At 40.2% G+C, this 10,358-nt stretch overlaps 1 protein-coding gene across 1 annotated transcript; it reads left to right on the plus strand.

The window, feature by feature from the left end:
* Positions 1 to 245: 245 nt before the first annotated feature.
* LOC139309861 (vomeronasal type-2 receptor 26-like) lies at positions 246 to 7,765 on the plus strand. The gene is made up of 6 exons (XM_070934059.1): positions 246 to 406; positions 1,485 to 1,776; positions 2,420 to 3,232; positions 4,282 to 4,509; positions 4,867 to 4,993; positions 6,870 to 7,765. The coding sequence occupies exons 1-6, from the start codon at positions 246 to 248 to the stop codon at positions 7,763 to 7,765; spliced, it is 2,517 nt and encodes an 838-aa protein (XP_070790160.1).
* Positions 7,766 to 10,358: the final 2,593 nt, after the last annotated feature.

The following is a 10,358-nucleotide window of genomic DNA, read 5'->3' on the forward strand; positions in this document are numbered from 1 at the left end:
TCAGCAGAAGTGGCCTGCAGTACTGCCTTATAAACATTGAGCCATCAGGGCTGATTCTGTTGATGTCTCTTGGCTGACTGTGATCAGATCTGAAACTTCTGCCAGGAAAGAGATTTTGGTTTCTTCCACCTCTTCTTTTTCTCTCTTAAAAAGCAGGTGACACAGAGAAGGCTCAGTCAGGAACACAATACATGTTGCTGCTGCTTCTCTTCGTGCTGATTCTGTGGCCATCGGGATCTGGTGTGATGCACAAAGCCAAATGCCTCCTGACTCTGCACCAGAGTGAGGTGGACCCACAGCATCATTACAAGCCAGGAGATTATATGATTAGTGGCATAGTCTCTGCAATGAATGCTAGGTTTCAATTATTAAACTTTGATAGGAGTCCTTCAACAAAATTCTACAGGTAAGTGAATTGTCCTGCAATCATTACAGTCACTTCAATAAATGTCTTGCCCTTTAAAAACACAAAGTGATCTCTCCTGATCTCGCCTCTTTGCTAGCTTCCTTCTGATCCCATCTTGGGCTCCCTGTTGCACACTGCAGATCATGAAACACATTTCAAACTTTAAAGTATAAAAACCAAATCATGATATTTCCCCCCATCCACTATCCATTCTTTGCTACGAGCAAAGCTAAAGTGAAGACACAGAAGAAATCATAGAATCTTCTTCCACCCCACTCGAAAGGTGAGTTGGTATTTGTAGGAGACCTGGTCCAAGTACAGTAGAATGCTATATTTTCTGATATGCATCAGAGATCACTCCACCATTGTTTTTCTCCAGTAAACTTTGCTTCTGGGATTAATGTCTTTGAATTAAGAACATAGGAATTTATGGAAAGGGAAAATATATCTCATTTTGATTCATGAATTCATGCCAGGTACCAAAAATATTTTATTTTATTTTTTTTTAGAAAGGAAGAAATAAATTGGTTGGTTCATTGATTGCTCTACTTATTTACTTGTTTATACAGTTCATAATCCAGGTGTCCGTGGATGATTTACAATTAAACAAAGTAATGGAAAACAGGAAAAGAATGATAGAAAACCCCCAGAACAACAAAAAATAACCAAAAAAGCTCCATAGTACAGGGGCTCAACCTGAACTCTACCCAAGACACTAAAAATAATCTGGTCTTTAACAGCTTAAAGTATATGAACATCAAGTTTATAATAATCTGGTCTTTAACAACTTGGGTATATCAACCATGTTTACCAAAATTTGGAAGCAGTTTTTCAAATATGGATCAAAATGCTAGAAGTCCAGCACATGAAACTGAAGTTGTGACTTTTCAATATTACTATGTTTATAATAAAGAAATAAAAATTATAATAAAAAATGTTTTTATTCTTTTTTAAAAAATAAATATATTGGATTATTATAAACAGTTTGGAAGCAAAATGGTGATTGAGCGTGTTAAATGATGTATTACCATGGAATGAAAGCTAAATGTTATTTTCATTGATCCATTTCTACCTGCAGAAAAACACCGAAGTTTCATTGGAAATTTATGCCCTACCTTTTTGCTGTCGAGGACATTAACCAGAAGGGCCACCTCTTACCCAACATCACCCTGGGTTATAATATCTATGACAATTTCTACAAGGTGGAAATGACTACAGATCCTTTGCTAGACCTGCTCTCAGATGGGGAGGCCAATGTGCCCAACTACAGATGTGGAAGGCAAAGAAACACAGTAGCTATTCTGGAAGATTCTGAGACTGGCAGCTCCATCCAGATTTCCACCATGTTGGGCACCTACAAAATCCCTCAGGTGTGTTTTTCTTGCAGAGACCGTTTTTGAGTTATTGTAAGGACCAGCTTCTCCCCCCTTCAAAGAAAGTACGAACTCTTGAGAACTTTGTATTTCAAAAGGAACCTTTTATCGTAAGGGATGAAAGCAAGTCAAAACTCAAAGCATTCTCTCAGGGCATTCAGGGCATTCAGTTCAGGATAAAGGAAATTAGGGACCCCCTCCCCACCTTCCGATATGGATTCCAACCAATCCACTGGTGTGAAGATAACTGTACCAGCCTCTCTGAGAAACAGATACAAAGAGCTTTTCAGGGTGATCTTACAATCCACCCGTTCCCCCCCTCCCCTTTCATTTCCCAAGATGTGAGAATTCTCCAGGCATTCCTGGTGCCAGGCAACGGTTATAAATTTGGTTAAAGTTTATACAAAGAGGACCAAGCAAGAAATTGGATACTTAGGACACATAGGAAAAGAATTAAATGTGATAATTCCAAAATTCCTCCCCCACTTCTTCCACAAAGAATGGCAAATACACGGATCTGACAGTTATGCAACTTTGAATAAGGGGTCCTCTTCAAATGAAAAGCAGAGCTTTTTTATGGAAAAGGTAGAACTTGAATTTTGCTTGTAACATATAAAACACCATCCTTCATTTCTTTCAGATCTACTATAGCTTTGCTTCTAGGATTATGGGGGATAAAACTCAGTTTCCTTTCTTCTACCCGATGCTCCCTGCCGAAGGAGTCCAGTATCCAGGGATGGTCCAGCTTCTCCTCTATTTCAAGTGGACCTTGGTTGGTCTCGTGGCTCCAGAAACTGACCAGGGACAGAGGTTCATGAAGACAATGGCTCCTTTGATGTTAAGGAATGGCATTTGTGCAGTTATATATCAAAGATTTACCCTGAATGTTGCGGATATGAATGTTAATTCAGATCAATATTACACATGGGTAAAAGTGAATGTCTTTGTTTATGGTTCAGAGACCAGTTCATTTTTGACAGGAATAAGAATTATAGATTCGATACTTACATATCTTTCAAAACATGTTGTAGGTAAAGTCTGGATCACCACAGCACACTGGGATTTGAGTCCTGATTTGAAGGGTAGGGGGGATCCCTTGAAACACATAGTTGGCATTTTCTCTTTTGTGATAAAGAAAAGGGAATGGGCAAACGATGATGCTTTTAATATCTTTAAAATCATCCTAGTTGACTTTATGGAGAAAACCTTTAGATGTTCATCCACAAAGAATGCCTTTTCACTAAAAGTCTGGAGACGGTGTAGACAGACAGAAGAACTGGTGTCTCTGAGGAAAGAGGACATTGATCGGATACTTACCGTGGACAGCTATCTCATCTACAACACGATCTGGGCTGTGGGAAGGGCCTTAAATTCAGCTCACGTAGCCACACGCAAGAGATCAGCGAGGAACAGGAGTGTGAAGGTGGAAGCTACAAGGCTGAAGGCTTGGCAGGTATTTTTTTCCCCATTAGACATTTTTCCTCCAAATTTGGGAAATAGTTTTATACATGGATGCCTTGGTTATTTATTCTGGCAGGAAAAACTAAATTATCATGAAATACAAATCTTATATAATTCTATTCCCTTTAGTTTCTTTTCCATTTCCTCTTTCTTTTTTTCTTTAGGCAATATGTTCTTATTTTAATTTTAAGGTACATTAATAGCTTGATTCTTCAGCCATTCATTTTTCCTCAAACTGATGAGGTGGTATAAATGAGAAGACAACTTTAGGTCAAACATTAGACTGTTAGACACAATTCTTTCAAATCTGAGAAAGGTATGACTAGCAGCCAGAAGAAAGATATGGTGAACCAATATCAACTCTGAAGAAGAACACAGGAAAATAAGAATAATGAAGATACCTATTTTATTTATGCCGTTAATGATAAAAGACAAGAGAGAAATCTAAAAACTAAAAAGTTAAAGGAAAACCTGAATGGTGAATCTTTACAGCTTAACTATTTTTAGAATAGTGTAATAGAATGGAGGCCTCTGAACTCTAATGATGGAGAAGACTCCTGAGAGTCCCTTGGACTGCAAGGCGATCAAACCGGTCAGTCCTAGAGGAGATCAACCTTGACTGCTCTTTAGAAGGCCAGAACCTGAAGATGAAACTCAAATATACAAATATACAGTCATGATTCTGCTCTATGTATTTAAACATTTTTTATTTTATTTTATATCAAATTTATATACCGCCTTCCTCCGTGAGGACTCAGGGCAGTGTTCAGCCAAATAAAAACCTAGACTACAAACATTAAAATACTATTAAAAAGATATATATAAATTTGGCCCCGTAATTAAAAGACAATGACATTAAGCTAACAGCTGTTATTATTCCTCTGCTTATGGATATTTTGCTACCCAAGATTGAATCTGACTTTAAAACCTGCTTTTTCAGCCGAGAGAGAGAAATATCCCCCTCCCCAACACAGAGCAAGGAGGTCTTTCCAAAGGACCATTAATGACATAATTTTTTCATTTATCTCATTTTCTTTTCAGCTTCATCCCTTCCTTCAAAGCTCCACCTTTTACAATAATTCCATAGAAGGAGTATATTTGGATGAGAAAGGAGACCTTACAGCTGACCTGGACATTGTGAACTCTATTGCTTTCCCCAACAAATCTGTCAGGAGAGTGAAATCTGGGAGTCTAGAAAAACGGAAATCCCAGGATTTTATATTATCCATTGACCAGGAGAGGATCTCACAGGTGGAAATGCTGAGGAAGGTGGGAGTATTATTTATTTTATTCCACTGAAGATGGCAATAACGGGGGAGAAAAAGTTTTGGGATAGGTGGGGGGTTGTTTTCATTGCCTTTGAGTTTTCACATAAGCTGACCAGATCCTCAAGAGTGAGAATTTCTTTATTGGCTATTCAGATGGTCATGAAAAATAATCTTCCATTTTCATGCAAACTATTCACTCAGTTTATGGAAAAGGTGGTAGCCTGAGCTACTCATTCAAATGATGTGTTCTACCAAGCCAAAACGAAATGTCCATGCAATATGTCACTGAACAATTATTGTATTTTATGTATGCCACCCATCTCACTATCCAGAGTTTTATCTCTTTTTCTCTCCTCAGCCCTTCCCTCCTTCTACATGTGTGGAAAGCTGTCGCACTGGATTCATGAAGGTGGCTCAAGAAGGGAAGCCCATCTGCTGCTATGATTGTCGTCCTTGTGCAGAAGGAACCATCTCCACCATAGAAGGTGGGTGACGCCAGAAAATGGGGCAAGGTTTCGTGAGGTCTATAAAGGTTTTTTTTTTTAAGTAGATGATGGCTGTTTTAAAAATGATCTCTTTTTTGCATAATAAATGAAAAGAAATTATCTTGGAAGTTAAACGAGGAGCCAGATGTTCAAAGTCAGGGTATCAAACAAGCCTTGGAATTAGAAGAGGGATGACATTTCTTGGTCTTCATCTTCTTTACATGTCAATCTCTATCATTGTTTTCTTGGTATCTCTGAAAAAAATGGAGAAATCCTTCCTTCTCCTCTATCCTCCCACCTCTCTTCCTGAATCTAATAATACTGAGGATGAAGTTGCTTGTTTAACAGTCACAGGAACATGTCCAGCCCTGAATAGCCCTGTCAGGCCTGGAAGCCATCTTTTTCGTTGGATCTTCAGGCCTGCCACATTTACTACTGTGGGAAACTGGGAGGGGGAATTGTGTGGAGGTGGGCTGATATATAGTCATAATAACATTCCTTTCTCAAGGAGTCAAGGCCATCTTGCCCTGCACCTGGAAGGCTGGAACTGGGAGGCATCTCCAGTTGGGACAGAGGAACGAAGGCAAATAATGTTGCAGGATGCAATCTGAGTCAGTCCCTGGACCAAAGTTTAGTCTTACAAGCTTTTGATTGTTAGTGCAGCTCATGAGGAAGGATGGACTCAGGTTGGATCCTGAAACAGTGGAAAACACCAGCCAGAGTTACTGCTGTCCACTTTCCTTGGTCAAAGCAGTGGGGGGAAATTGAAATTTTCAAAGTGAGAGCCGATAAAAAAGTTTTCCTAACCTCCAGTTTATTCATACAGATGTGCAGATGAATCAGAACTGGAAGGGGTTATTGAGACTTCGAGTCATACATTTTCCTCATTCCTGGGCTTAAAATTGTCCAATTTTGGAAGTCCCAATGAATATTGATCCATAGAGAATTGCAGAAAAAACAATTACTATCAACCTGCCTTCCATTGAAGACCTGTATACTGCACGAGTCAAAAAGAGGGCTGTGAAAATATTTACAGACCCCTCGCATCCAGGACATAAATTGTTTCAACTCCTTCCCTCAAAACGACGCTATAGAGCAATGCACACCAGAACAACTAGGCACAAGAACAGTTTTTTCCCAACCACCATCACCCTGCTAAACAAATGATTCCCTCAACACTATCAAACTATTCACTAAGGCTGCATTACTATTACTATTAGTCTTCTCATCGTTCCTATCACCCATCTCCTCCCACTTATGACTGCATGACTGTAACTTTGTTTATTTATTTATTTATTTATTTGTTTGTTTAAATTTCTATACCGCCCTTCTCCAATATAGGACTCAGGGCGGTGAACAGCCAAAGTAAAAACAAGACATACAAAATCTAAAAACTGTTTAAAATAATTAAATATTTTCTTGCTTGTATCCTTATGATTTATATTGATATTGTTTCCTATTTCCTTATTTGTACCCTATGACGATCATTAAGTCTTGTACCTTATGATTTTTGATGAATGTATCTTGTCTTTTTATATGCATTGAGAGCATATGCACCAAAGACAAATTCCTTATGTGTCCAATCACACTTTGTCAATAAAGAATTCTATTCTATTCTATTCTATTCTATTCTATTCTATTCTATTCTATTCTATTCTATTCTATTCTATTCTATTCTATTCTATTCTATTCTATGGAGGGAGGCCTGCGGAATGCATTGGTTTTCTTCTCTGAAGGGTGGTTAATAATGTCTGGGATGCAAACAATGCAAAATACATCCAAATGAATGCAAAACATACCATCACTCATCTCACTCTAAGTATGCTTCTGACGGAAGAACCTGCTTTATAGTAGATGTTAATCTTTCTCTTTTCAGATGCTGAAAAATGCACCAAATGTCCAGCAGATCAGCATCCAAACATCAACAGAAATGATTGTATACCTAAGACTGAAACTTTCTTATCCTATCAAGAAAATTTGGGGATCATCCTAGCTTCACTTGCCTTGTTCCTCCCTTCAGTAACAGGTTTTGTCTTGGGAATCTTCATTAAGTTCCGAGAAACTCCCATAGTCAAAGCCAACAATCGTGACCTTTCCTACATTCTCCTCGTCTCCCTCCTGCTTTCCTTCTTGACATCGTTCCTATTCATTGGCCAGCCGAGGAGAGGGACTTGCCTTCTCCAACAAATAGCCTTCAGCAACATCTTCTCAGTTGCCATTTCAACCGTCTTGGCCAAAACAGTCACTGTGGTTTTAGCATTCTTTGCCACAAAACCAGGGAATAATATACAGAGATGGCTAGGGAAGACCTTGGCCAATTCTATCATCCTTTCTTGTTCTGGTGTCCAGGTTGTCCTCTGCAGTATCTGGTTGGGCACTTCTCCCCCATTCCCTGAGTCAGACATGCACTCTCAATCTGCAGAGATCATCCTCCAATGTAATCAAGGCTCTGTTGCCATGTTCTACCTTGCCCTTGGCTACATGGGTTTCCTGGCTATCATCTGCTTCACGGTGGCTTTCCTAGCCAGGAATCTCCCTGGGACCTTCAATGAAGCCAAGCTGATCACCTTCAGCATGCTGGTCTTCTGCAGCGTCTGGATATCCTTCATTCCCACCTACCTGAGCACCAAGGGGAATTACATGGTGGCTGTACAGATCTTCTCTATCTTGGCTTCGAGCACTGGCCTGCTAGGCTGCATCTTCATCCCCAAGTGCTACATTATTTTTTTAAGACCAGAGCTGAATACAAAAGAACATTTGATGTCAAAATAAAACTGAAAGGAAATTTTCATAGGACTTTCTGCTAGTTAGAACTCAAATATATTATTTTCTCCTTTAAATTTCCTAAAAAAAGCATGCATTCACACAAACACACCTGCTTTTGGTTTGCATCACAATGGACAATGCACTAGTTTACAATAAATATATTTCACCTTTTTTCTTTGTGTTTAAGTATGTAGAAAACTCCCCTTTTCCAAAAATATTGTTTTTGGTTTATGTTGCTGAATTTGTTAAAAACAGTTCAAAAATCTCCACCTCTGCTTTTCTCTCTGCCACCATCTGCTCCCATAGACAAGAATATAATTCCATTAATATATTCTTGAGCCTCATTCAACTGACTAAAACTTCATCCATCATCTCAGTACACACTACTATAGCAATCCACTCACATATATGCCTACTAGCAGGGATCCAGTGGCTGGTGCCCCTTGGACATATCCAAATATGAGACTGAGGGAGGCCACTGTTCCTCAGACGGCCGGCTGTGAGTCCCTCCTCGTGAAGTGGGGTCATGGGGTTCAGATGGGTTTGCTGATCACGTACCTGGCTCCCTGCCACGTGGCAACAGCCCTGCCTGAGCTACTCAATGTCATCGCCGCGGTGGCGGTTGATACCCCCAGGCTTATGGTCATGGGGGATTTCAACCTGCTGTCCCTGGGTGAGACGTCTGAGGTGGCTCGGGAGTTCATGGCTTCCATGACAGCCATGGACCTGACCCAGTTAATTCATGGCCCTACCCACATGGGGGGAAACACGCTGGATCTGGTTTTTGTCTCTGGACAGTGGCTGAGTGATCTTGAGATAGGGGATATAGTCACTGAGCCCTTGTCATGGTCAGATCCCTCTCTCCTTCATCTTGACCTTCGAACCGCTGCACCCCACCGCAGGGAGGCAGAGCCGGTAAGATGGTTCCTCCCCAGGCGCCTGATGGAACCTGATAGGTTCCAGATGAAGCTTGGGCCATTTCCTGAGGCTCTGGCACACGCCTCGATTGGAGACCTAGTGGCCGCCTGGGACAGGGTGGCTGCTGGAGCTCTTGATCGGGTCGTGCCTTTGCGGCCTCTGACCCGGCGCCGATCTCATTTGGCTCCTTGGTTCACTGAGGAGCTGAGGGAGTTGAAGCGCCAGAAAAGACGCCTAGAGAGTAGTTGGAGGGCCAGTCTTTCTGAATCAGACCGGACACTGGTAAGATCCCATATTAGGAAGTACCTAGTGGTGATAAAAGCAGCGAAATGTAGTTATTTTGCTGCTCTTATTGCGTCATCAGATAACCGCCCGTTTAGGGTGACCGCTCCCTGCTCCACCAGGAAGCGCGGGAGGACCCCTTGGAGGGTAGAGCCAAGGATTTTGTTCAGTATCTGTATGACAAAATCACTCAGATTCGGGAAGATCTGGACTCCGACTGAGTAGTCTCAGGGGGAGGGACTGGGGCATATTTTTCAAAATATACCCTATCTGATATCAATATAGCAACTCCTCTAGCTTTTGAAGTTCCAAAAGATTTTTCATAAATTTGCATACCCTTTATGTACATTTTATTTGAGTCTTCAGATTTCTGATGGGTTTCTTGCAAAAATAATATATCTGGTAAATCTCTTTTAATTTTAAGTTCCAATCGTCTTCTCTTGATCTGATTCCCTGTACCCTTCACATTCCATGTCATTATTTTTATTAAACCCATTTAAACTGTAACTTTTTAAATCCTTTTCCCTCCTCTTCCTTTCTGTGCCCAGATCCCAGCACCAATCTCCCACATTCCAAACAACATTCAACATAGAAGAAAAAAAACAATAAAAAAAAACAAAAAAGGACAAAAAAAACATCAAACATTGAATAACAAACAATATTCGTCCCCCACATCCTCAATTGGTTTCCGCCTCTATAAAGAGAGTGGGGGAGAGGGGACGTGCCAATGGTCGGGTCACTTCTTTCGGGTAGTCTACTTAAATTCATCTCTCAGAGATGCACTCAGCTTCCTGCAATTCTTTTTCAAGATCCTTGAATTTCTTATCCGCTCCATCTCCCATTATATCATCACGACTTTTCTTTTGTTCAACCATCGCAGGTGAGATTTCCTTCCGCTTTAGTCCTTTAGGATCTTGTCCTCCAGCAGCCCCTTTTTCTTCTGGTGTTGATGTTTTTGCATATGTTCCACCCATCTTGAGCATTTGATCTTTTATCTCTGTTACGTCCTCATACTTTACAATCAATCCAAGTTCGTGTAAGTATAACACTGCATCTGTTTCCAAAGTAATTATTTGCATTCTTCCTTTATAAAAAAAATTTAGTTGCTGTGGCGGTCTCCAGTTATATTTAATTCCATTGTCTCTCAGAACCTTTGTGATTGGTTTCAAAAAAAAATCTCCACGCCCTTTCTTCTCTTGATATATCCGGAAAGACTTGAATAATTTTCTCCTCAAATTTCAAAGCTTCACCCATCTCTCTCATTTTCACCATCACTTCCAATTTGTCACTAAGATTTGCAAATCTGACAAGTACATTTCTATTTAAGCCGTTTTGTCTTTTAAACCCAATTCTAAAAACACTTGCCAGATTTGTTGCTGTAAATGTGATTTGTGTATCC

The sequence above is a fragment of the Pituophis catenifer genome, unplaced genomic scaffold (genome assembly GCF_029215685.1).
Source record: "Pituophis catenifer annectens isolate HBS135680 unplaced genomic scaffold, rPitCat1.0.hap2 SCAF_2, whole genome shotgun sequence".
NCBI classification, from domain to species: Eukaryota; Metazoa; Chordata; class Lepidosauria; order Squamata; family Colubridae; genus Pituophis; species Pituophis catenifer.

What these genes read in the sequence shown, in the direction of transcription:
- LOC139309861 (XM_070934059.1), top strand. Translation starts at nt 246, where the DNA reads ATGCACAAAGCCAAATGCCTCCTGACTCTGCACCAGAGTGAGGTGGAC. An exon ending in CCTTCAACAAAATTCTACAG is followed by an intron (nt 407 to 1,484) that starts GTAAGTGAATTG and finishes TTCTACCTGCAG; the next exon opens with AAAAACACCGAAGTTTCATT. An exon ending in AGGTGGAAATGCTGAGGAAG is followed by an intron (nt 4,510 to 4,866) that starts GTGGGAGTATTA and finishes TTCTCTCCTCAG; the next exon opens with CCCTTCCCTCCTTCTACATG.